Source organism: Buceros rhinoceros, unplaced genomic scaffold (genome assembly GCF_000710305.1).
Source record: "Buceros rhinoceros silvestris isolate BGI_N320 unplaced genomic scaffold, ASM71030v1 scaffold14520, whole genome shotgun sequence".
Lineage (NCBI taxonomy): Eukaryota > Metazoa > Chordata > Aves > Bucerotiformes > Bucerotidae > Buceros > Buceros rhinoceros.
Window position 1 is genome coordinate 11,356 of NW_010391431.1, and position 26,763 is coordinate 38,118.

The 26,763-nt window shown below is 42.2% G+C and overlaps 1 protein-coding gene across 1 annotated transcript in view; it reads left to right on the forward strand.

The window, feature by feature from the left end:
* ADAMTS17 (ADAM metallopeptidase with thrombospondin type 1 motif, 17) overlaps positions 1-26,763 on the forward strand; it is a gene marked incomplete at its 5' end in the record, with an annotated part of 84,236 nt that overhangs the window by 9,343 nt on the left and 48,130 nt on the right. Inside the window, 6 exons of the mRNA XM_010141768.1 lie at positions 3,973-4,074; positions 5,775-5,920; positions 8,917-9,083; positions 10,412-10,539; positions 20,258-20,378; positions 22,823-22,897. Of these exons, the coding sequence (XP_010140070.1) occupies positions 3,973-4,074; positions 5,775-5,920; positions 8,917-9,083; positions 10,412-10,539; positions 20,258-20,378; positions 22,823-22,897 (739 nt within the window). The remainder of the gene's footprint in view (positions 1-3,972; positions 4,075-5,774; positions 5,921-8,916; positions 9,084-10,411; positions 10,540-20,257; positions 20,379-22,822; positions 22,898-26,763) is intronic.

Consider the following 26,763-nt stretch of genomic DNA (forward strand, 5'->3'; position numbering starts at 1 on the left):
ATTCATTGGATTCTCATTCTTATGCTCTGGAGATTTAGAAGTTCCCCTTGTAGGTAATAATCTGAGGCTTTGAGACAGGGAGGTATTGTGAGCCCTTTCTTCTCACTGGGACCATATGAGGTCACCGGGCAGAATCATGCTGGTTTTGGTGACGGTGGTGATGCAATAGCTAACCCCAAAACTAGCAGGCTCTAGACTTACTGCCTGTGGGCAAAGAGCTGGCTGAATTAATTCTGGCTTCTCCTCATTTCCAGCTGCAGCACTGAGTTAAGGAACCTAAACCAGATTATTTCCCTAGAGCCACACGAGTGGTCATAGCGCTTCACACGCTGAGAGTCTGCTGGCACACGTGTGGGATGGGGTTATGCGTAAGGTAAACACCGTCTTCAGAAACAGCGTGTGTTGTGAAAAAGTATGAAAAGCTGTGAAAGGTGGGAAGGCCCACAGCCAGACACATTCCTGGGAGTATCCCAGGAGTTGTTTCTGGTTTTACCCTGAAGTTTAGCCAGAGCAGGCAGCGTGAACCTGTGGCTGTGACACTGAGCAGAGGACTGCCAAGCTCTGAGCAATGTTCCTGCCTGGCTCCCTGCAGACTTTTGGTAAGACATTTAATCTCCTCCTGTTCCTCATCTCCTCACCTATAAACAGAGGGATAAAGCTTCCTTTATCTCCAAACTCCCAGGAGTCAGTTTCAATTGCAAATTCTTTGAGGAAGAGAAAACACCTGGCACAGTAAAGCCCTTTCTCAAATAGGTGCCATTATAATACCTGTAATCGAAAGCGTCGTTCACCTGCCAGGCAGATATCTCCTAGCTGGGGACTTCCGGACTGTGACCTCTCTCAGGACTGGTTTCTTCCAGGTGTGCAGACAAGTTTCAGGAGTTTTTCAGAGTCTAAAATTTGCACCTTGATAAAAAATCCATTGTTGTTTTGATTTCTTAATTTTATTTTCTATCTGTATAAATTCCTTCAGGGCTTGGTTAAACAAGCATTTCAATTTTTTAAAAAAAGGAAATTTAGTTTGTTATTGAAATACTACTTTTCAACAACCATCTCACTTTTTAAAATTTTATTTTGCTCTTGGAAATATTTCAAACTGGGAGCTCATCCAAAGATGACCTTTCCCCACCAGACAGTTTCAACAAATCAATATTTTTCCAGTGAAAGATATCTATCACTGGAAAGTCCTAACTGGAACTTTCTGAATGCTGTAGGGAAGACTTTTCAGGCAGAGACCTGCTGCCTAAAATCTGGTTGCTGAATTCACAATTAGCAGTAATACAGCTCTTTTGATGGCGTCTTCCATAGCAGTGTAAGCTCTGAACTGCTACTCATATACAAGCAACTTCCTTTCAAGTCCTGCCATTTTTCACTCTGCTGTTTCCCCACAAAGCTGACTGCTTAGCTCTGAAACAGTCAGTTGTGGGACTGGTTAGCTATAGGACTGTTTAATGGGGATTTTTGTTTGGGTTTCTATTGTAGCTGAGGAGGATATGTGATCTCTTTTGAAACAAGCTATTAACATGATAAAACATCTTTGGGACATACAGTCCTAAAGCTGATGGTTTAATCTCTGGTGGGGTATCTGAATGCTGTGTTAAAGAGGGGACCGCACTAATGAGGTTTGAGCTTGTAGTGGTATGGCACTAGAACACAGAGCTCAAGTGCAGTTACCAGATTTGTCTGTAACTGTTTCCTGAAATATGCTTTGCATTTCATATTCTGAACAAACACAGGGATGCTATAAAAATCCAATGTTTTCCATACCTCAAAGATGGGAAATTTCAACATTAAGATGGAAACATTTGTGTTGCTAAGAGAGATTTTTCCTTTGTTTATTTCCCTGCAAGTATATGTGTGTGCATACATGTATATATACACACACATAAATATATATATATACATACACACACACGTGTGTGAATATTTGCACCCACTGTTCGAGTTCAGCAAGTCTGTGTGTTCATAGACAGCATTTAATTGTGTCCTGTAGCATCTCCTGTAGTTTTGGCTAGAACCTCCCGTGATACCTTCTACTTAGGTGTGTGCCGTGCCTTTAACATATCTTAACTGGGTAGTGTTAATATGAAGAATAACCCATCACCTCTAGAGCCCCATCAGTTAAACCAGATGCGAGGGTGCTGTAGCTTTACAACTAGGAAACAAGCATCTTCTCAGAGCTGCAAGCTTGGCATTTTGGGGAAAAGCTTTTTCAGTTTAAATGGTTTCTAGCCTAGATGAGTGTTCTTTCTGTAACGCTTGTGGACAGTTAATTCACGTACGTTTTGATTTTAGTTCTCTCCAGGGACGGCATGGTTTTGAGAATCTGAAAGTTGCGGTGTGGAATGATTGGTTTCTCCGTAAGCTCTGAAATCTCTGGCTTGTCAATACTTCTGCCTCAGTGTACCTATCTGTAAAACGGTTTGTGATGTCCCTATGGCTAATTTGTGCTCAAGTGCTTTCAGAGCTGTGGGTAAACCACTAATTAGTCACAGTCATTTAGCCAAAATTACTGAAGTTTGATATTTTCCCATATGCTCTATTAGTTTGGGACAAATGTCTTGAAAATTCATTGATGTAGGTTTCCCTGGTGTATTTACTGTCATTTGTTTGTTTGACAATGACTTTCTGTGTTGTGGTTAATACAGATGTTGCTGAATTGTGCCGTCTGCTTCTAGTTTTTTGTGAATGTTCTTTTGGTTTAAATCATGCAAAATCATCTTTTCAGAAAGAAATATGGAAATAAACCAGGATGCAGATACTGCTGCGATAACTATCTTGTTACAGTACGTTCAACATCATCACTCTTGGTATTGGATTTACCTCGTCTGCACCCTCTGTTGTACAGATCTATTTTATTTATACATACCAACATGCAGGTACACAAAACACACATGCACCCACAGTCTCTTACATGACATTGTGCAAGTACCATGAGGTTGAAGAGTGTTGACTCAACTATTTAATGAGGTGCAATAAATCTTGACAAGACCAGCTGGCACTAGAGTCAGGCTTCTCATCTTTTTACCATTACATTGAAATGTGAACAATAGTGGAAAGAAATGTAACTCTTTTTTTTTTTGGTACTCAGATCTGTAGCACTGTATTGAAATCATCCACTTTCATGGCATGTGAAGCAGGGTGGGTGCTGTGGAAAATGTTAACGACGTAAAGGCCCGTTTTCCTGTTTCTTTTTCTCAAATTCTGTAAATGTATTGATCTGACAGATCATGCAAGTGTGGGCAGCATTAATACCCCTGCGGCGCGCATTGGCAGAGCAGAGCAGAAACATTGAGTAATGATACGCAGAATGTGTTTCAAGTCTGGGAGCGAGATGTGTTGTACCTCTTGCTGCCCTTGCCCTCACATCTTGCTTTTGACCTTCTCTCGCACATTAGTCTCTAGCAGCTACTTCTTACCCCCAAACCTTCACTAACTTTGCCCATGCCTGTCACCAAGCTCCTCCTCTGCTGCATGACACACCATGAAATCCTTTCCTCTTTCCCATTCTGCCTTAAGATCTTCTTCCAAGGAGCTTTGCTGGTTGATTGTAGCTACCACCAGGTCCAGCAGGGCTGACTGTGATATAGAGTATCTTGTTAAAAAAACACAAGTAATTAAGCGGCTCGGACATCTAAGCATGTGGCATGGTTCCAAAGCACTCATCGAGGCTTCCCATGTAAGATTCTTTTATAATGGACCAGAGTTATTCTTGTGAAAAGAAATCTGTTTAAATAATGCACTTCTTATTTTGGGTGGGTTTTGTTCCTGACAATGGCATCCATCAATCTCTTTTATTTTTCCAGCCCCATCACTTAATGCCAATCTATCCTTAAAAAATAATTGCTCCCAAACCAACTAGATGCCTTTGGGTTTGCTTGAAAAAGGCTGCCTGAGTTTTGAAGTGTAGTCCATAATGACAGCTGACATCTCCAAAAGTAATAACTGCACCTCGTTGCTTTGTGATTACAGCATTTGATGTGTGCTGGGCTCTGGTGTCTGGTGGAAGGAGACACATCCTGTAAAACAAAGTTGGATCCCCCTCTGGATGGCACTGAATGTGGTGCAGACAAGGTAATCACAATGCTAAGTAGCAATCACGTTTTCTTTTCCAGCATTGTCTGTGGAATAATGTTTCCAAGATGTTCACTGTTTACCATAAAGCTACGTTTTATACTGATTCCGTTACAGCAACTGCTCAATTAACAGCTGAATTGGGTTAAGTCTCTCTGATTTGATGTTACGTGTATTTCAGCAGTGTCTGGAGACCTCAGTAGTCGAATTCTTGTGGTCTAGGCTTCCTACAGAAACTGCAGGAAAGCCCCACGCCTCACTCTGCTAAGGGTACACACTGAGTACCCTGCAAGTCACGTTGGGTAGTAGCTCACTCCTGTCACTTCTGGTTGTTGCTGCCAGTGGTGGTTCTTGAGTGAGGTGATTTTTCAGTGTAAGGTGGTAGAGTTCTTGGCTATGTTTGAAGTAGAAAGTGTGGAGAGCATTTAGGCTGACATTTGGGGAGCGGAGAAAGATGAGGAAAGAAAAAGAGGCTACGTAAAACTTCTATAGTTCCTAAAAGTAGCTCAAAATGCATTGAGCTTAGATTTAGAGGTGCTCAGTTATTTTCAAAGTATCGTTTGCTGTACTGTATGTATACACTCAGATATACACTAAGACATATATGGACTCTCCAGAATCCATGTTGATCTAGACAATATTACAAGAAACACAAACTAAACTCTCAGATTAGTGCACCGCCCTCCACTGAAAATCACCAGTCCAGTAACTGGCTGTAGTCCTATAAGGGTGGGAGTTCCTGAGGCTCAGCTGCTGCCTCCCAGCTGACCTGCTGTGCTAACAGAAGTTGTCTTCAGTGAACATTTAACCTCTGTGATAGGCTGTGCTAGGTGGTATGTGATTGATTCACCCAGTGCAGCTAATAACTTGTTAGGCTACAAAGGGACTTGTTTGGTAACTGCTAGTGCCCTACTTACTGGTTTTGGATTTTGATCTTTTTTTTGCATGTCATATGGTTGAGGAGATAAGAAAGGGTAAAATTAAAAAGCTTGTTGCTAAAATCAATGATGAGAGTAATCAAAGATTAGAGACCTTTTCTTTGCTTGCAAATAAAGATAAACATGGCAAGAAAAGCTGGGTCCTGGAAAGCACAACATGGAAACTGAGACAAAAGTGTTTTAGATAGATGTTTGTCTAACTACAGGAGTCCTGGTGGTTCTTTTGTAAGACTGTTTAGCAGTGCTTCCCATCTCATATCCTGGACAGAGCAGGAGGGTAGGCCAAGTTTGCTGCCTGGTCAAGAGCCAGCGCAGCCTGTTAGAATCAACGGTTATTTCGGGCTTTAGCCGAGCTGGGTCCGAAAGACCTCAATTATTTTGTGCACACTGGGAATACTGCTGATGAAGACATCGCTTTGGGGTATAATTTATTGGACTCAGTTTCTGTGAAGTGTGTGGCTTTGAGTCTTAGCACTTAGATAATTATCTGCTTTGTAAAGCAAGGGGCTCAATTCTGTGATTATTGTTTTTAATGACAGAACTCCCTTCAGGGGTTTATTGACGGTGACGCTTAAATTTCTGTTTTACGTCCTCCCTTTCTCTCTCCTCCTCCCACCTTCATCTTGCTGAAGCCTCGAATGTCTAGAAAATTAAACACGGGCCTGTTGTAATCTCCCAGACAGTCTTCTGAGTCCACCTGTGCAGGAATGTTTGCACAATCGGGGCTCCTTTCCAGCCTGTGCTAACACAATTGCATTTCAGTGGTGCCGAGCTGGTGAGTGTGTCAGTAAAACTCCCATCCCTGAGCATGTTGATGGAGACTGGAGCATGTGGAGCCAGTGGAGCATGTGCAGCCGGACATGTGGCACAGGGGTGCGATTCAGACAGCGGAAATGCGACAATCCCCCGTAAGTCTTCACATGATGATGATTTCTTTTTGCATGTAGCACTCAGACAATCCTTGCTGCAAGAGAACAGGGAAGAAATGGGTAGCAGAGCTGTGCAGAGGACATGAGGGTTTTCTTGATCACAAGCAACAAGGACCAGGTCAAAATCCTGGAGTGACTCGGAGTGAAGTAGGTTCTGTGGAAGTGGCTTGAAGGGTTACCATTGGAAATGGACCATTGCAATGATCCAAACATCGATAGAATTGAATTAAAAATGGGCGGTTTGGCAGAAAAAAATGAAGCTGTGTTTGCTCTCCAGCACTGCAGTGAACGAAGCGCGGTTGATGTGTGTGTACAGACCAAACCAAGCCAATCTGTGTTAGAGATCAGTTTTGCAGGGAGAGCTGGCTCTGGGCTTGGAAAGTGATACAGTGACTGGTGGTGGTCATAGTGTCATATAACTGTATGGGTAAAGCACCTTGAGATCTTCTGTGCATCAGGATGTGCTGCATATGAAAAGGAGGGGTTTCCCACACACAGAGTGCAGTGGGGATGTTTAGATCCTGCACACTGACTACAAATGAATCTGTGCTCTCTGCTTGGGCTTGGATTTTTTTCTGATTCAGGGAGAAATGTAAGTGATGTTATCTCCCATGTGCCATCCTTCATCCTTCAGGTCAACTGAGGCACATCTGGAAGTCTTTTCTTCTAATGGGAGGCCTGAACACGTTACCATGGTGGCCAGTTAACTGACCACCCCTGTTTGTGTGTATTATAACTTCTGAGAAGAACAAGGGTGCTCACAATCTTGAAAGCAGCTCTCCAAGTTGTGTATCTCTATCTTTACTCATATTTTAAGGTTTCTTCCACAAAAAAGCATAGGAAACTTTTCTTTTTGAATAGGGGTTAAATTGTGGCTAGGAACACAGTCACTTTGAAGACATGCCTGGATGATGGACAGGCACATGCTGCTGCTGACCTGTATTCATGTGAAAGGGATATTTTTGTTTATTCCTCTCCTTAAATAACGCAGAACTACAGTTGCATATCTGTAATGTCCAGGCTTGATTTTTACTAGCTCATTTTCCTGAACAAGGGACTGAGCTTGTTTCTTTGCTGTCAGCTACAAAAAGTCTCTTTAACCACAGTGCTGACCAAACCTAAATCCATTCATCATCGTTCTTTAAATTACAGGAAATGCCCCCTCCAAGATTGCACACTGATTTTAAAATTCTCTTGCTCATATACATTCTTGGCTGGGGATACACACGTGATCGTCTTTTGCTTCAAATTCCTGGCATCAGCCCACTTCTGCAGCTGGTTTATTCACTGTCCAAAAATATTGGCTAAGGGATTTATCTTTTATTTTATATATTTTTGGTTGGGGGATTTATTTTTTTAAAAAACAGGAATCTCTCCTCCTGCCAGCTGACTTTTGAGCCTGTGGGACTATCAGTATTTTAAAACCAGTTGTTTCACTGTTTGACTTGTTTTCTCCTCCCTATAATTTCTCTGAGTGTTTGCATCCATTGCCTCCAAATGGTTGTAAGGCAGCGTGTCATGGGCCAGTTTGCACGTGCAGACTTTGTAGTGTGGACTGGAGTTGCCTTGTGTTCTTGTCTAGGCTTTGGACTATCACTCTACAGTGGGACTGAAGAGAAAACCACTGGCTTAAACAGAACATCAGAAAGAGATATCCACTCCATCTCCAGTCCCCTCTTGTCATGTAAAAGGGTTGCAGTAGTACAAATGGGCTTTGATTTCTTCAGTTTTGTTAGTGGGTGGATTCTCTTGGCATAAAATACAGTGGAAGATGGATGTGAAGTTGTCTACCAGGAAATCTCGCACAGTCACTGTTTCAGACGTGTGTCAGGGTGAGCTTGAATTACACCGTTTATTGGAAATAGATTTTGCAGGTGCTTAATTCTGATGTTGGATTAATGGCCTTTCCTGCATGTTTAAAGAACAAATGTGTAAAATGGTGTGGTTTTCAAGGACGGAGATAATCTGCTGTGCAGATTTTTTCTGGACACCCTAATTACAGTACAGGCTGTAGCTACTTCTATGTTATTTTCATTTCAAACTGCTGAAGACAGAACCTTAGAGGACAAGTGCTGAGGAGACATTTGCTGTGTCTCCGTTGTTAAGAGTTTTTGAGGCGGGAGCAGCGTAAATGGTGGGAAGAGAAGGGTGAAACATTCTGAGTTGCCTGCCTCTGCCTTGGGTGTTTTGGTGTGGTCCTGCGCACAGTAACGTCTCCTTGGTGCCTCTAGGTTCCGTACTGAGAGCATAGATACTTAACTTTGGTATATGTGATGGAACCACAGATTATCTTCTGAACTGCCTGACCGTACAAATATAAGTAACAATTAGACTTTAGGTGTCATAGTCAGTGCACCTTCCAAAGCCTAACTCTCACAAGACACCATCAGTTGAGAAACTTGTCCCAGGTCACAGGAAGAGTTAGTCAAAGCTCAGGCCTGATGTCAAGCAGAACCCAAAGTTTGGGAGTGCCTGACTTCAAGTCTTGTTCTGAAACTGCCAGTACATCACACATGGTCTCTACTCTTTCTCAGTCATTTGCCTGCTTCAGCTGAAAATAAATTAGGACAGGAATGAATTGAAGTCAAAGAAGAAATTTAGTTCAGCAGTACAAAATTAGTCACATCCCTTGGTTTGTGACCAGAATACTGACAGTTAAACACTGTATCTTCTAAGAAAGCTGCTTAGTGCCCACAGGTAAATAGAATTTTGGATTACCTCATACCTGAGGTGTGCTATGTATAGGCAGCTTCTATTTATTGATCTGTGTATGGCATACTACAAAGGCCATGGTTCTGAAGTACTCCAGAGCATCTATTATTACAAGCCAGTTTTAGATTCAGAATGGAGCTTGAATAATTCTGCTTGAGAGCAGAATTTTCCCTCCAACAAGGAACATATGAGAGGAAGGCAAAGTTGTGCCTGGGAGAAGCTGTGCTGTTCCTTCTGACCCTGGTTTGTCTTTCCTACAATAGCCCAGGGCCAGGTGGGAAGAACTGCCGGGGAGCCAGCGTGGAGCACACTGTGTGTGAGAACTTACCCTGCCCTAAAGGTGTGCCAAGCTTCAGGGACCAGCAGTGCCAGGCCCATGACAGATACACCAACAAGAAGAAAAGTCTCCTGACAGCTGTCATTGTTGATGGTAAGTTTTTTCTTCTTCCTTTCTAGGTTCTCAACCCATCTTGATTTCATCTGCAAGACTCCCATTTGTTGGTGAGAAGGCTACAGTATGTTCCTCTTAGTTACAGCTGAAAGAATTCCTTACAATTAGTTGCTCTTGGTGCTCCTCTGCTCTTCTTTTAGCCTTCTCAGCAGAAGATACATGTCAGTTCTTTACTTAACTTTTTGTAATGCTGGGGAAGAAACGCCTTAACAGGTCTGAACAGGCAGCGAGTGTAAACATTAGAAAGTTCAAATTAATTTGGAATTGAAAAAAAAAAAAAAAAGGATTCCCTGGAACATTTTCGATGTGTGTCAGTCCTGAACATTTCCATAAATTGCCTATCCAACATTCCTTTAATGCTTCCTTTGCTGGATTTTGCTCTTCATTTACTATTCAACCAGATGTTGGGGGGATATGAAAAAAGATCATAATAATGCCCTTTCCACAGGAACTAACACCTTTCATGGCACTCTGCAGGAAAACAGGCAAGGCTAGTTTCAAGGCTCGTTCAGAGGAAGGTGGTGTTGGAACTGGTACCAGACCAGACACAGCCCTTTCCTGAGCTAGCACTGAGAAATTACATCTGATGCCAGGACAAATGTGCAGGTTTTTGGTTGTGTTGGAAACTTAGAACAGGCCTATGTCACTTAGCTTAATGAGTCCCTTAAGGTCCCTTAAAGGCGGACCTTCTTATGTCTGACGAGTAGAGGTACTTGATATGCAGAACAAAACATATTTCCATCTGAATGTCTATAGCTTCTTCCTTGGACCAAGTCCGTGAGTAGCAGAGTCAGCTCCAAAGGAAAAACATTACGTTGCTAAATATCTGTTACTTAAACTTGTGGCAGATGCAGTCAGCAAACCCTGACATCTGCTTTATGCTGCCAGTTAATAATACACATCTTTGAAAAAGCTTTTACTTAACTCCTTCTCTAGCTGAACACAATAGTACGTTTTCCAAAGTGAGGTCTCAAAATATAATGATTGTCATTGGCATGGGCGAAAAATGCAGCTTTTCTCTGCTGATGTATTTCAGATTAATTTGGGTGTTCTTTCTCTAGATCTATCAGCATAACTGCTGACAGAAATGTTTGCAGGACGACAAATGTTAGTTTAAGGAAATACAGGTAGTACATCTGCAAGAATACTTTGGATTTTTGTGTACAAGTGTTCTTACTGGCAAACTGGTGCGAGTCGGTCCACCAAGAGTAGAAATGCACCAGAGAATATGTTCTTCTTAAATCACTGGCTGTAGCCTGGATTCTGTCCGAGATGCTCACACAGTGACTTGGTATTTCTTTTTGCAGATAAGCCATGTGAGCTTTTCTGCTCTCCGTTGGGGAAGGATTCCCCTGTGCTGGTGACAGACAGAGTCCTCGATGGTACTCCGTGTGGGCCTTACGAGACCGACCTCTGTGTACATGGCAAGTGCCAGGTGCAGTAACTTTCTCTTGTTTTATTTCTAGTGTTCTGTGTAGTCTGGGGCAGCCATGTATATCCTAGGACAGGCACCCCTGTGGGTGGCCAGGAGGCTGTCCCTGAGGTGAGAGGGCAGCCCTATTTTATAAGACCCCTTGCGAGCGCTCCGCAGCCCTATGTCCTGATCTGAGAATTATGAAAAATGCCCAAGGTATGACATCATTACTGAACAGCTGGGAATGTTCAGTGATCACATTTGGTGTGTGTAGTCATCAAATGGCTTGGGTGGGAAGGGACTTCTGTGAGGGGAGCAGATGGGAGTGGAAATCTGGCTTGCTTAACTGCTCTGTTTTGGCTACTGGAGGCATCACTGAAAAAACACTGATGCTGCAAACTGGATTACCAATTGTCACTAGCCTGCTACAAGGGTTACATTGCCAGCATCAAGATGTGTTTCAGGTCTGCCTAGTTCCTGTCTAGAAGTATTGAGGAAGCTTTTCAGTACTACTAGCCTCTTGGCTTCTGCAGCTGCATGTGCCAGTAGCTTCCCCTGTGTGATTTTTGTTGACTGTATCACTACGTAATGCCAAGGCGAGTTACTGTAGGGGCCCATCAGACCTGTTTGAAAGGCCTGTTTCTCTTGCAGTAACACTACGGTTCCCTTCCTCCCACAAACTAGGTTTTAAAGCTCCACGCAATAGAAAATATAGGTTTAAAGGAGCAGATCCTGCAGCCCAGAGCACAGTCCCAGCCAGTTGTCTTTTGCCTCTCATCTGCATTGTCTTGCCTGGGTCCCATGAAGAGCAAATCAGACAATGCAGGTGGGCTTCCTTCTGCTGCAATGCAATGGGACAATCAATGTCTTCCTCTAAGTTTATCCTCATCTAGATTTGTATCCTATGCCAGGAGTATTAACCAGCCTGTTGTATCCACCAGAACAACTTTCTAGCATCCCGTTTACTTCCACTAACTTCACTGAGATATGCTGGTTTGCCCTGGGGGCTGAAACACTGGATTTGCCATTATTTCTGATTTCTATGAGCGCTTATTGAGAACTACTGATTTTATTGCTTTGAGCCTTCCAGGCAGGAAGATAGATGAATGTGATATTCACCCGGATATAAGAGAAGCTTTGGGGGCATAATGCAGCTTTGCTAATAGCAATTATGAAGTGAGATAAGTGAAAAATCTTGGGATGGAATTTTGCACTGCTGCAGGAGACACTTCCCACTGTTTCCTGCCAAATGCTGCTCAAGAGGCTTTTTTAATTCAGTCCTTCTAATTTATTCAGACAAGGAATCTGAACAGCAAGCTGCTGGGGAGCCAGCACAACTTCAATTCTTTATATGCTCTTTAATATAAAAAGTGCTTTACGTGGAGCCAGATTCATGGTGCATCCCAAGTTACTTAAGTTTTCCCTGTTTTGAGCTGTATCTGAAAAAAAATAAAAACCCCATTAATATCCTTTTACAATAAGGCCAGCTGTGCACCTCCAGCTGTGCACCGTTGACCATCATGCTGGGCTGGCCAGCTCTGCTGCTCCAAACATTCAGAGCAGCCACGAATGGTAAATCAGACATTATGGCAATGTACAAGTTCTTCTTCCAGAGAGGAGCAGTAGCCAGCTCCCCTCCAAATGAGCACAGAGCTTTGAAGGTACATCATGAAAAGTAAATTACACTCTAAGTCGGGGGCAACTGCCTTTAACTGTGCAGAGAGGTGATGACAGCTGCAGAACATTCAGTCCATTTGCGTCTGGCTGAGAGAAAATGCAAAATGATCAACTCAAGCCGAGCAGATTTGAGAGCCTTGTGAACTCATTTATAATACTCTTCTGCCTTACATGCAGTTCAGGGCTGAGAATTGTCATATGTGACTGTGTACTCCTTTTGCCACAGATACTTGTCTAACTAGCTGCCTATTAAACCAATTCAATCAACACATTTATTTAATTACTCTTCTCCTTATTTCTTCACCCAGTGTAGACAAAGCCTGGCAACAAGCATTGCAGGGCGCCCGGAGAAGAGAATAAGTGCTGAAATCAGAGGGTGGTTTTGCTATTATTTATTTTCCTGTGTAATCCTTCTAGTTAAAGGCAGGGATGACACGTTGCCAGTGTAACAGACAAATTAGCAGCAACCATTGCCTGTGAACATCTAGTCCAGAAAATGTAATAGCTCTTTTCCCTTCAGCAGTAGTCACTCCTAAATGAAACTCATGCATCGTTGTTACACGATGAATGAATGTAGATGAACAAGGCAAAGAGAATCTGTTTTTGCAAGGAGAAGATGGTTTTCAGAAGGGAAGCAGGAACAGATTCTTTGAAGCCTCAAAATACCTAATTGCATTTGGGCACTAAAGGAGGAGAATTTTCTTTCAATTGTACTTTGTGAACTTATTACAGATTCATTCTAAAGCTATGAGATATCTCCAATCTAAACAGTGTGAATAAGCCTTTTGGTGTCAGCCTTACTATCCCTGAGGCAAAATCACCACAAGCAGTGGCAGCATCCCTGTATTTATCACTTACACCTGAAGGCAGCTGGGCTCAGTAATTGATTAATACTTTTAATAAAATTGGTTAATTTTAAAATTAGTTAATGTGTTGGTCAAGCATAGAAGCAGCAGAGAGTAAAATCAACCCTGAATTTAGCATTGGGGTTCATTAGTCACTTTTTATAACCTTACTCCTTGTCTCTGAGACAAATCATAAGGTTTTCATTCAAGTTTGTCCCATCCTTGTATCTTAGAGTTGGTTTTGAGGCTGAAGATTTCATTCTTGATAGTGACAGAAGTTTGTCAAAATGAGGGCAAAATAAAAACTGTGTAAGAGCTCCAGGAGTTGGTGTCAAAAACCGGAGTGTTATAAAGTTATGCCTTTAGAAGAAACATTGTAGAGTAATGACAAATGCACTTTTCCTTACCATCTACTGAGCACGCTAGATGCCTTGTTCAATGGGCATAAAGGTCTTGGACCTTTTCTTCTTGAAATGCTCATAGACTTTAAGCAAGGAGAATTTCTTTTCCCCTAAGATTTTTCTGAAACAGAAGATCTGTAGCAGGCTAGAGAACAAGAGAAGTTGGATGCATCTAAGGAGGAGGAGGGTGAGTGCTCATCTAGGCTTTGCAGCCTCTCTTGCCTCCTTCCACAGTTAGTTTTCTCTAGCATGGATGTGCAGTCGTGGTGGAGATGGGGTAGGGCAGTGCAGCTCAGATTTCTTCTATCTTCTCGTATTTCTCTTCAAGTGACATGTGGCTTTTCGAGAGGATTCCCTGAGGGTTTTGTTCTTCTTCAAGACTGTTTGGTGTGTTTCATGAGTCAACAGTCATGCAAGCAGTGTGTTTTCTAATCTTTGACAGTTCTTTGCTCTGTGCTGTGGATACTCACAGAAAAATGCTGGCAGAAGTGGAGCTAAAAAAGGTGTCAGATGTCACCCAGCAGTGGTGTGGGGAGTAGACAAGCTGCTCAGCTGACTGTTATGACGCACATGACGTTGCACTGGCTTTGCTCAAAGGACGATTAGTCTGAGACTCTTGATAGCACGAGAACTTTCTAGTGGGGACCACAGATTGCACTTGAGGGTGTAATCTGGAGGTATCTTTGAAAAGAGAGCCCTCCTGTACAGCAGAACCAGGCTAGAGATGAAGAACAGTCTTTGCTGTGACTTAACAATTTAAGATTAAGATGTTTTGGCTCTGTCTACAGTTTTCTCATTAATGTTATGTCAGGTCACATCCAGCTTGCTGGTGAATCCACAGTACATTCGGTGACGACAAGTCGCACATCAGGCTGTCCTGGCACAACAAAGATATTACAGAACAACTTTCTTCCAAAAGCAATTGTCATACAGCAGGAAAGAGGAGCACCAATTCAGAAATAGACACTTTTTAAAAAATAGATTTTGCAAATTGGGTTGGCAGAGTGTCAGGAGAGCACCATGGGTGGCGGAGGGTAAATCGGAGTCTACTGGACCTGTTGCTAGCAAACCTACTTTCTGCCTTCGACTGATGCCTGCAGTTCTGGCTTTGCCTCCTCACTTGAGTGTTTTCCATGTATTATTCATATTCCTGCACTACAAACTGTGGTACAAGATGTTCCAGACCGGGTAGCTTATCTCCATACGACAACTTGGCTTAGCACTGTACTTTGATAAATTATTTACTGTATGTGCACAAAATCCAGCAGGATTGTTTGAACTACAGAAACCTGTTGTATAATGACCCTTTTTTTTCCAATTTCTGGACTGTAGCAATGTAATCTGAGGCCTAAAAAGAGAATCAGGGCTTTTGATGAGTAAGGCATAGCCACAAAACCCAAGACTTTGTTGATGTCCTACTAGTTTTTTAGTACTTTACGGTGGGATATGAAAAAAAAATCATAGTTTCCCCCTATTTTTCTTTTATATTAACCCATGGAGAGCATATAATGGAGAAATCATTGTGTTACCTACCCTGGTAGGTAGCTGTGGCTTGAGCAGCCAAGAATTCACTGGAAGGGAGGCTACAGATCTATCACACACTGATAAATATCTATTGTTTTCAAATCCGGAACTGACATGATAGACATTTCTTTTTAAGAATAAGCACTTGATATAAAATCCTCTGGGATGTGCAGCCTGTTGGCATTTGTACAAACCAGGGCAGAGGCATGGTGCAATGAGGCCAGAGGTGTCAATTCTGATGAAGCTGGTGTGGAAGGATCAGAATGGAGTGGCTACAGACAGCGACCAAAGAACAGAAGCAAAGGGGTTCTTGGGGTGGGAAAAGGCTTTGTACTATTTGCATGTTCGCTCGTGTAGTCTGCTCTGCTGCCACAACACAGGGGGTTTGATACTTAACCGTCAAGCTCCATATGTGAAAAAGTGACTATCAAGAACAGGTGTATCTAGCATCCCCGTGAACTGCTAAAGGGTCTAAACACAGGCACGATAATGCTCATTTAAAACAGGCAGTGCATATCTCCTGTTCCAGCAGAGCTGCTCTATTTCAGATAAAATCTGAAGGCTCAGGACATGACAGGAGGATTTTTGCAGTACAAATCCTGACAGACACCCATAATCCTCCACCAGAGCAGTCGTGTTTAAAACAGAGAAATAAGAATTCTCTTACCCTCAGATCCCAATGTCAGTGGCTCACATATGTACATTCCTGTTTCATGTGGTCCATCCCTGGAGGTATCAATGGACACTGGATATTATGGACAAAAAATTGGCAGTGTGGATGAATCTGTCATAAGCAGCATGCTCTGTACATGATTAATTTGTAAAATGGCACACGTTGCGTCAATATTTATATTTGATCCATTGAGACAGCTAGTTAGTTCAGCATATGGGAAGCATTACAGTTTTGTGAGCCTGCAATGTAATTTCTTACACAGGGTGGGTGTATATAACAAAAATAATTGTGTTTATGTAGCAAAACATACTCACACAGGCTGTATCAATTGAGCTCTTGCACAGCCATTGAAAATACAAATAACAATATCTTTTTAAAAAATGCAAGCAATACAGAAAATAGTTCATACAGAAGGATCCAAATGATGTATATCCAGAAGAGAAGAGGAGTTTTCCTATGCTGGAGCCAGCAATGACTGAAGCTGGAAATACCACCCAACAAGCAGTATTTTCAGACATTTAATTACAAAATCGAGAAGGGGGAGGGAGAGAAGGAAGTGCACTGAGATACCAGCTCAATGAGAATGAATTTCAGTCCTTGGGCTCAGCAAATGTGCAGTTACCTGCCAGTTGGAAGGCCAATGGATAGTTCCAAAATGTGGTGGCAGAGCAGGGTTGAAAATCATTAAAAACCCTGTGGATATAGTTGTGGCTGTCCATGCTGAGGACTTGAAGCCCCAAGACACTATTTTTAAGTTTCTTGTCACCGCTCCCATGTTTTAATAAGGGCAAGGGACTGGCTTTGGTTAAAATCCACTTCCTCTTTGTCCAGTAGATGCTGTTAACAACTCTACTGCCAGCTTTCAACAGCTAGTACGGACAGCTGTGGTGAAACTCTGGGTAGTGTCAACATCAGTCCGTTTGCCAAAGTTACGGATATCTCTGTCCAAGGCCATGTTGGATGGTACAGGGAAGTTCCAAGTGTCCAAGAACAGGGCTGGCAGAGAATGCTCCCACAGACTACTGAGCAGGTGATTGTTACACCAGGCTGGCTTTTTACTTCTCATTCTTCCTTCTGAACACAGATGAGCTCCAAGTGCCCTGCTCACTCCTTAATGGATCATCTAGGTAGGAATACTAAACTGCTTCCCTTCTCGCCAGCCCATTCCAGTCTGATGGGACTGAAAGTCCCATTCAGCTGTTGCTGAATGTGCTTATCCATGAACTTGGTCTCCTCACCTGCAGGAGAACTCCTGGGTCAGAAAAGACACAGGAGACTATTTACAAAGTCTTTCTTTCTTCAGAATGTAAAGCTTCCCCTTTCTACTGCTTAATTAAAACCACCACCTTCCCTTGGTTGGTGTGCAGGACTGTGCAGGAAGCGGCACAAAACAAGTTAGAGATGGTAAATATCAAATTACTCTCTTGAACTACTTGGGTTTTAAGGGCTTGTTTCTGCTCTGTGAAAACGTGTCTTTTGAGCAGTGAAACTTGGGATTTTCCTTCTGCATGCAGGTAATTAAGGCCTCACTTTTTTGAAAGCTCTCTGCAGGTTGAGGACAGCTCTCTCTATTTTTATGATTGACAGTATAATACACAGAGCACACAGCATGATGGTGGGAAACTGATGATGTGCAGACTAGACAGATCTTCTCCCCAGTCTGGTGGGCTCAGGCATGAGCCTCTGGCCCCCAGTGCTGGAATCTCAAGGGCTTTCTCACCTTGGAGAAAGCTGGGTATATAATCTCTCAGTTAACAGCCCAAGGACTGCTGGCAGATACTTTCCTCCCAGGAAGGGTGATGCTCACTGTGTTTTGCTTCCTTGCCCTTCCAGTCTCTCCTCCTTTGCACTTGTTTTAAGAGCAGCGGTGTTTTCATTGTGGGGGGTTTCAAAGGAAGGTGGTCACTGTAATTTGCCTCTAAATGACTTTGCAATTTTTGTCAAATCTTAACAAAAGCTGTTTCATTATGTACTGTTATGAAATTCACTTTTTTCTTTGGAAATGATTGAAAGGCTTGGGGAGAGAGAAATGGGCTCTAATGTTTCTGTAGACAAGAGTAAAGTGCTTCCAAGGTACTTTCCCCCCCATAAAGTAGGAAAAACACACCAAGTTTCATCCTGAAGCCAAGAAAGGAAACTGTTTCATCATCTTAAAGATTTTCCTGTGTAAGAGGCCGTTTCCTGGCCTAAATCTGATGGAGGTTTAATTCTCAAGCCTTGGATTGAAGGGAACGTCTGCCCTGTGGATGAGAAGGATGGTGCCATCGAAGGGAAGGTGGCAAGGACCATTCCCAGTTCTTCCACTCACAGGGAATTAGGGTGAAAATGAAAGGTAAAACACAGCAAAGCTTTTGGAAAGTATATTTGTGGATTCAGTGGGTGCCCTTTAACATGTCTTCAGAGAGAGTCTTCCAGGTCACTGTGTTGATGACCAGGTAAATGTGGGAGGAAATGGCTTGTCTTGAACCCCGGCGTCAGAAGAAGGGGGGCTTACTCTTCCAGAGGCTTTGCTGCTGGATTACATTATCTGGGAAACGACAATGTAAGTGCATGCGATTGCCAACTCCCCATTCTTTGCCTGCCTCTGTTACAGTCCTACAGACTCCGCATGTAGCCCTGGGAAAAAGTGTGGTTCAACACTCATTATATTCCCTTTATTCATTTATGTGCCCACATAGCGCTAATAACAATGCAGTACAGTAAAAGATAGCACTAAAGTTCTTAAATTAAATGCAGCCTTTCCAGTATCTCAGCAGGGTGGCAGGCAGGCATATATATTTCCAGTTGCCTTTCAGCAACTCGATTAATAAATCATATTTATTTTCCTGGAAGGAGAACTGCTGGGACATCCTTCTGTTTGCGGGGCAGAATCACATCCATTATCCTCCAAATTATTTGTTGGACATGGCTGTGAAGTTTAGACTTGAGCATTGCAACTGCCAAAAAACTCCATGGTCGTCTTCCTACCTTCCTTTAACTCCCATTTACACTGATTTTTTTCCTGAAGTTCATGTCCACCAACGTACACACTGCTCTAGTTAATGAGCAGCATTTCCCTCGTATGAGTTTAGGATGATCATCCTTTCTCAGCATGTGTCTGTCTCTAATGATTTACCCAGACAAACACTGCATCAGAACACGTCTGAATGCTGGCAGCCTTTGATCCCTGTAATGCATCTGGACTAAGGCAGTGGCCAGTGTCTTCTAAAACAAGGAAACATTTGAGTTCAGCTCCAGATTACGTTGCTTACATGCAGAGAGTCTCTGATAAACAGCCCAAGTTCTCGTAATGTTTCCCTGCTTACCCTATTTTTCAAAATGTTTGCTGTTTTGATTGTTCTCTAAGATACCTCTCCAACTTTCCTCTGGCTTTAATATATGAAGGCAAGGAACGGAGAGACCCAACAACCCTATTCAAATAAGTATTATTAGTGACAGCCCTGCTAACTCTTAGCCAAGAAACTGTTTATCTGCAGAGAATAAATCTTTAACTTATTTTTAACAGCAGAATCTCTGCTAATAACTTGAATAATGACAGCTTATTTCAGTAGAAATTTATGGTTTAAGAATGAATTGCTGATTATTTTGAGGGTCTTAGAGGGACAGAAAACAATTTACATAGACGAATGACAATAAATCTTACCAGCCTCAGTGTTCAGCAGTGTTCACCATTGTAACCGGTAAAGTTTGTGAGTAAGGAAGGCATGACAATCTCTGTAGCTACGGGGAGTATACTGAGACTATTGCAGTGAGACCTTCTGTAGCAGCAAAGCTGCAGATTTTTGCTGGAAAAAGTTTAAGTAGGTATAGAAAATTGTGACAATACCATGTAAAAGGAAGCTTTAGATGAAATTGTGGTTTTTTTGGGCGAGGGGGGTTGTTTTGTTTTGTTTTTACAATTGAATGTCTAAGCTTAATACAGTGCAAGCATATGGAAAATCTCATAATTGTGAAACAACTTATGGTTCCAAATATGAACCTGACCTGCTCCACTGAACTACTTCTGCATTGCAGAATTAATGATTAATGAGGTCTTTTTTCAGATATTGCAGGAGTGTTATCAAAACTGAGCATTACACTTCCTGTTAAGATCCCGATCCGAAGCAGGGCTCATTCAGTGAGCAGCACACGGGAACTTGTGACAGCACTCTGAATTTTCACGTGGTGAAGGGCTATGACCAGGCTTCTAGTTACTTGGATTAATTTTCATTTAATTAAATCACATTTTTCTCTTCTCTAAACAAAGTATGACAGTAGTGGTCCATGTCTCTGGGATGTCTTTGAGCAACTCAGATGGAAATTCCTGCATAAATATGAAACATTGTTTTAAACTGTTGTGTTTGAAGGAAGTTCTAGAAAGCTAGTATGAAATCTGTGATGGTATCTGGCATAACTAGTGTTTGTGACTCTCTTCGGTTAAACCTTCTGAATCAAAGTTCATGCTCTTAGTGTTAGAGAAGAGGGTTGATAAATAACCAACTCAACACAGTTCCAAATGAGTGCTCCCCTGATTCACAGTGTTCTCTTCCCATTCTGTCTGTCTTAGATGTGACCTCAATGTTTAGAGATACTTTAACCTTGCAAACAAAATAATGGGGACCTCTGGTTGTTGTCATTAGAAAATTGGCTGCGATGGAATCATTGGCTCAGCTGCCAAAGAGGATCGCTGTGGAGTCTGCAGTGGTGATGGCAAAACCTGTAAAGTGGTGAAAGGCGACTTCAACCACACCAAGGGGATGGGTGAGTAACCCACAGCAGCATGTTAGCAGAGTGGAGGATCTCTTAACTGCTTGAGGAGAGTTATAGAGTGGCAGTTATAGCTCTTCTTGGATAGTATTGGACTCATCTGCTCTAGTAAGCACATAAGAAACACGAAACAACCCCCAGCTCAAGTTAAATGTGATATTTTGTGGGCTGCTTCTTCAGTTGCCCAGGCACCAGCCATTGCCTCTGTCTGAAATTCAGAATGAAGTCGTGTTTGTCATTTTGGATGCTACCAGTGCTGTTAATTTTGAATGAGACAAAAATCCTTTCTAGTGGGAGGGAAGTCTGATTTTAGCACCATCTTTGCACTCTTTGAGAGCCTCAGAATGATGCATGTTGCATGTTGCAGATGACTCGTGTTATAATCAGGATATCTCAGGCACATGAAAGAGTGCTCCCCTCTGAATATTTTTAACGATGCCAGCAATAGCATCCAGTATTGGATACAAGAGCTTCTGGTCAGAGTTGAGACCTTCCCCTCTGTTGTTAAACATTAATGTGTGTACAGCTTAGTGTTTAACTTAGTCCTTGTTCCAGAGTTTCTATATTGCTCTTCTGAGAAACTGGTTATCACAAAGGGAGGGAAAGCCAGATTCGGGATTGCAGCCTGCTCCAAGGGGAAGGAATTGTCCAGAAAAAAATATTTCACATTCAGTGACTACAGAACTGCCGTTTCTGTATGGAGAAATACATTCAACATGTGCTACTCCAGGACCGAGTTCAGCAAAGCACTGAAGATTCCCTTTAAGCACACATTTCAATTCTGTTTAGTTACTAAAGAAGCAGCAGTGCTTAGCAGCTTCCTTCAGTCAAGGTCTCGACACCGAAGTCTGAGGCTCTGGTTTTGTTCATTGGCCTCTTTCTCTGCACCCTTCTCCTCTTTATCTGTGGAGCCAGCCAAGATCTGTCACCTCCTCTGAGATGCAGGTAGGATTTCCCACCTGCACCACATCTTGCTGGAGCACATTTGAGCTGTCGCATTGCTAGGCCAACCTGTTGAATGGTTTCCTGCATTATTGCCTTTGACTCTTTTGACCCAGTTATTTTCCACCTACTTATGTCAAGGCATTTGATGCAAATAGTGGGAAAAGTTTCTTTTCCATTGAAAAGAAACTATCCTCCATTTCTATAACAGATTTTATAGCTGTTCTGAAGTCCTGCTCCTGAAGAGTAACTATCTTTCATCTTTTCCAATGAGACTACTAAACATCTTGCGCAGATAAAGAAGAAACTTCTGGGTCACAGCCAGGAGGTTACGCCCATTTCCAGCTTAGACAGGCTGCTTGAGGGTGGTAACTTTACAAGGCTGTTGGAACAAAACAGTTTCAGCCTTAACTGGTTGTCTGGCTGCCAAGACACTACAGGAGGCTTTCACCCGCAGTGCCCTGTAACCTATTAAGAAGAGACGACTGACTGAATCATGGCCCGTGTTCAAGCATTTATTGATCCTTATTGATCATCTCAGAAACGCAAAGCTGTCAAAATGTTGCTTTTCACCTTTACCCATCTCACATAATCTATGAGATAATAGTTTTTACAATTATAGTCTCATGACCATTTATTAGATGTTTTGATTTATTGATTTCAAAGGGAAATATATTTTATGTAGAAATAGATTTTAAAAGTGACATCAACAATATGCTAAACAATCTTCTTCTAGGTTGAAAATCATCTTTGCTTTTTATTTTATTAAATTGTGATCTTTTAATGAGCATCCTAGCCTTCTAAACTGGAAAGACTATTTAGTCTTTTAATTGTTCGTGTTTTCCCACTTTCGGATTTCTTTTCTGTTAGACACTGAAAACAGACTTAGATTCCCAGAGCCAGTTCTGCAAACATTTTATGTGTTATGAGTTACTCCCATCAATTTCTATTCACGTACTGCTGTTTGGCAGAATTGGGTCCTCAGGTTAACTCTCTGGATCTCATGCAGCAGGCAAAGCTCCAGGGCTGGGTCTGAGGTATCACAAGTGAACGTGAGGTTACTCAAAAATCAGCCTTTTTTCTTTAAATTGACGTTTAAGCAAGTATGTACAAAAATCTGACAGAAGCTGGGTCAAAGGAGAACACACAACATGACTATGGTAACAGATTCAGCATTTGGATGTGTAAATGATTGCACAGGTCAGTGGCAAATCCCCATGAACGTGCTGTGATCCAAGTCAAGGCCAACACATTGAGTCAAGTATGCTGATTTATTATTTCAGAAGAGAATAGACTTCAAACATCAAGACATTGATTGTTTTGGAGTGGTATCTGTTTTGGGAATTGCAGCTGCAACCTCTGGGCCAAATCCTCAGCTGCTCAGCACCTGGGACTCTGCTGACTCTAGGACTGGTCCCTGTATGTCCTGTGATTGCAAATGATGTCAAGCCCTATAAACGGAACTAAATCCATGCCAACTCCTTTCTGTTTCTCAGTAACCAATAGTCATTGTAAGAAGGTTTCCACATGTGTGATGGCAAAGGCAAAGGCTGTTCCCAAGTGTTTCTCGTGTAAGATACTTGAATGCTGTTTGCAGTGTCTGTGGGTGTTGGTGACGTCGTTTGGTGTTGGCTCTTTGTCGTCTTTTGGTTGGATTAGGGGAGATGGGTATCAAAAGCCATGGATAAACTTCAAGTCACTTTACTATTTAGCTTGTTTTGTCAAAGATGTCAAGTACAGACCCTTTCCTTTTAGAAAACCGATCTGCGTGAAAGAAAGCAAAATTTTCATTAACTAAGTGTAAAAAAAAAAAAAAAAAAAACCCAAAAAAAAAAAAAAAAAACCAAAAAAAAAAAAAAAAAAACAAAAAAAAAAAAAAAAAAACCCAAAAAACAAACAAAAAAAAAACCTGGGCCTGTTTCTTCTTTTTTTCCAACCTTAATGTCACGGATGAGGTTCTGCCACCCAGTGGGGCATGATGGTGGAACATTCAAAGTGCCTCATGGGAGGTCCAGCAGTTCAGATCTTGCCACCTGTGATCCAGCTGGAAATGGATTCCACTCCTCTTCTGGGGAGGAGCTCAAAAGCCTTTATTTGTGAGGCTAAACATCACATCTACTCGGGTGCAGCTGGCTGGCTGCAGTAGGCCAGCTGAACGCACTGTTTAGAGTGAGGTTTACTTCTGACTGGCAGCATGCCCTCTACCTATTTCTACAACATAATTTTTCAGAAACCAACACAGCCTTGTTCTGAAGCCTGACCCCATCTCCCTGCCACTGTACCGGGGACCTAGAAATAAAATCAGCCCTTTGGCTTGTGTTGGTTGGGTAGCTGATCTATCACTCACTTCTGCCCAGACTCCAAGGCTGTGCCTGAAATGCTTGGAGACCTGCATTGAACATGAGTCCTACATCTGTCTCTCTTGATTTTTCTCAGCCATATCAAGATTTCCATTGCTACTCTGTGCTTGTGATCCAAAAGAAGGACTACAGATATTAAGATTTTTTTTTTAATGACGAACATAATAAGATGAGATTTGCCAGTTGTTGTAACTATGATTTTGGGAAATGAAGAGTGTACCTTTGCTAACAATTTTGCTTTCTGAGGTGGTGAAAAAGCAGGCTTTTTATTGTGTATGCTGCTTGACCAGCAGATATTTAAAAGAAAGAAATTATGTTTGAGTGGCAGTGCTGTAGCGCTGGCTAGGAGCAGCTTTAGCCAACACAAGAAACTCCTATTCTGTCAATAGGGTATACAACTAAATGATGGGAAAATAGAGCCCTAGGGCTAACTCTGGGATGTCTTATAAGCGTTTAAGCAGAACATGCAAGTTAGAAATCCTGGCAACCAACTTCAGAGCAATAGTAGGAGGCTTTGAAATCTATCCATGGCTCTCCAGTGAAATGATTTTCTTCCCAATGAGCTATCCCATGGCTGGAAGTGGACAGGTGCTGAAAATGGGCATGTAGTTACCCCTGGACATATATCCGCTCCAATGCAGACACTAGCATTTGGCAAAAGGTGCGAGGTGGGAAGGCTCATGGAAACTGAAATGCCCAGCTGGTACTTCTCCCTAAAATGTTACGGAAGCTGGGCTGGCCATGACCAGCAGGTAGGCATGGCAGTCTGATTTCCTTGGATTCTACCTGGAGATCTTTGTTCAAAGCACTTTTGGGAAGTTTGATAATGGGATGAGCACTGTTGACTTTCTCATACCTAATTGTCGTGTGTGTTCAGGGATGAGATATGAAGGTACAATGCCCAGAGATCAGTACTTTCAGCCATGGGATAAATTTTCCTTTACCTCAGAGTCCATCTTTCATTGCAATGTGGACCAGAAGAATGGTTTTGTAGTAGATTGGTGACATTCTGATGTTCACGCTAAACTTTCTGTTCTTTCTGGGAATAACAACAATGGCTAACAATAGATTTTTCCTGTGTGACCTGCTTTCCTCTTGCAAATCTCCCCAGCATTTAAATGAAGATACAGTAGCAACTGTTCACATATTAATCTCCTTGATGACAAAGCCACCTCTTTGTTCTGGTGTCTCTCCTAATACGAGTTACACCATATAATTTGTATCTAGGATTTGCTTCAATCACAGGCTGACATTCCTGAGACACTGATGTAATGCAGATTATCCAGAAAGATTGGTGCGTGCCAAAGTAACTGTTCCCAAGGTGGCGTATACTACATACAGCACTATAAATTATCAAATAATGAAGTTCTCCTGTTGTACTTTCAAAGCTTCATCTGAACAGGCTGATTTATGGGTGAAATTACTAGAAATACTGCCTAACAGTTGCCAAATCTCATCAGTCTTTAACCAGTTCCTCATTTACAACAGAACTTTAAGCTCAACCTTGCAAACCCCTGCATTGCAGACAATTATCGTAAGACCTAACAGACCTTTTGAGAGTCCTTGACTCAGGGCCAACTCTGAGATTTTTTTCGGTCTTACTAGCTGACACTTGATAATCTTTCTGGCAATCTGCAGTTACAATTTGCTTAATAGAATGTGCCTGGAAAACAACAGAGATGTTTTCTGGTGCAGTTATCTGAGAGATCAGGAATATTCTGTGACCAGAAGCCTCCCATTAGCTCTAAGGACCAGACTGGAGCGGTGGTAGCAATCAGAGTTTATACCTGTGGCAAATTTGCATGGATGTTATAGAGTATGTTTGCAATAAGATTTGACTACTAACTCACACGATATTGCTGGAAATACTGAGTGAGAGTGTCAAGACGTTCCCGGTGGGACATGCCCAAGAATTCTGCTTCATCTCTGAAAGGACAGGGCAGATCCATACAACTGCAAAGCGGTTCACAGTTCACTAGCAGAAGAGTAAAGGTCAGCAGTCAGGTTTGTGCCACATGATCTTAGTGAGTTAGCACAGCGTGTTTCTTCTTGTTCAGGAGCTGTGAATGCAACCCCTCAAAGCCATCAATCAGGATTAGAAATTACATGAGGAGAAAAATCTGGTATGAGACCAAACTAAACAGCCTCCAGAACTAATACACTATTAATAGCTTACACTCCACTACTTACTATTGTAAAAAGTAACATAAAAGTCAGCTTTTCCACGCGGTGTTTCTCTCATGGCACAGTGATGAAATGAGAGCATATTTATGGCACTAGCTGAACCTCAAGCACAGCTTGACACACGGCTCACTCACCTCTAAAGCAGAGTGACACACTCCTGGCTGCTGCTAGGTCGGGGGAGGGATCCAGAGATCACTGAAGTTAGTGACTGGCTTTCCGCTAAATTCGGGGTAATTTTGTATCCAGCCTCTGCATGGTTTAGTTCTGGGCATTTAAATTAAAAAATAAATAAGCAAATAGTCTCCCAGCAGGTACATTAAATTACCTGAAACTTGGGCATGTTCCAAACTGGCTTCCTAACAGGGGTGTTCAGGGGTGTCAAAGGGCCTGTGTCCCCATGACAGACTGTCATGAATCACACCTTTGCTGTGTGCTCATGCCTGGTGGTAGTTGTCAGTTGGGTGTAGGCAGATGCATGGGGTGCAGTGAGGATGTTTGATTTCTGAAACACTCTGTTTTGACTGTAATTTGGTACCTCAGCTGATGAAAAAACAACTCCTGGCAATGTCTAGAATAAAATCCAACATCTGTTTGCTTTGATTTCATAACAGATTTCAGTATTGCTTTAAAAAAATTGACCCTGGAAGTAATGATTTTTCCCAGTGAAACCTGCTCTGCAATAGCAGATGGGGGAGCCACTGCTCTGGCTTCTGTACACGGACATGGTTTGCAGCTCTGCTGTTTCTCTGGTTTTCCTGCAAGGGATGACTGACTGTTTCTGAGGTATCCTGACTAAGGGAGAAGTAAGTAAGGAAGATCAAATGCAAAAAAAAAAAAAAGAAATTGAGCTGAAGGATCAAAAATGGAAGATGTCATTCAGATACAATGATCAG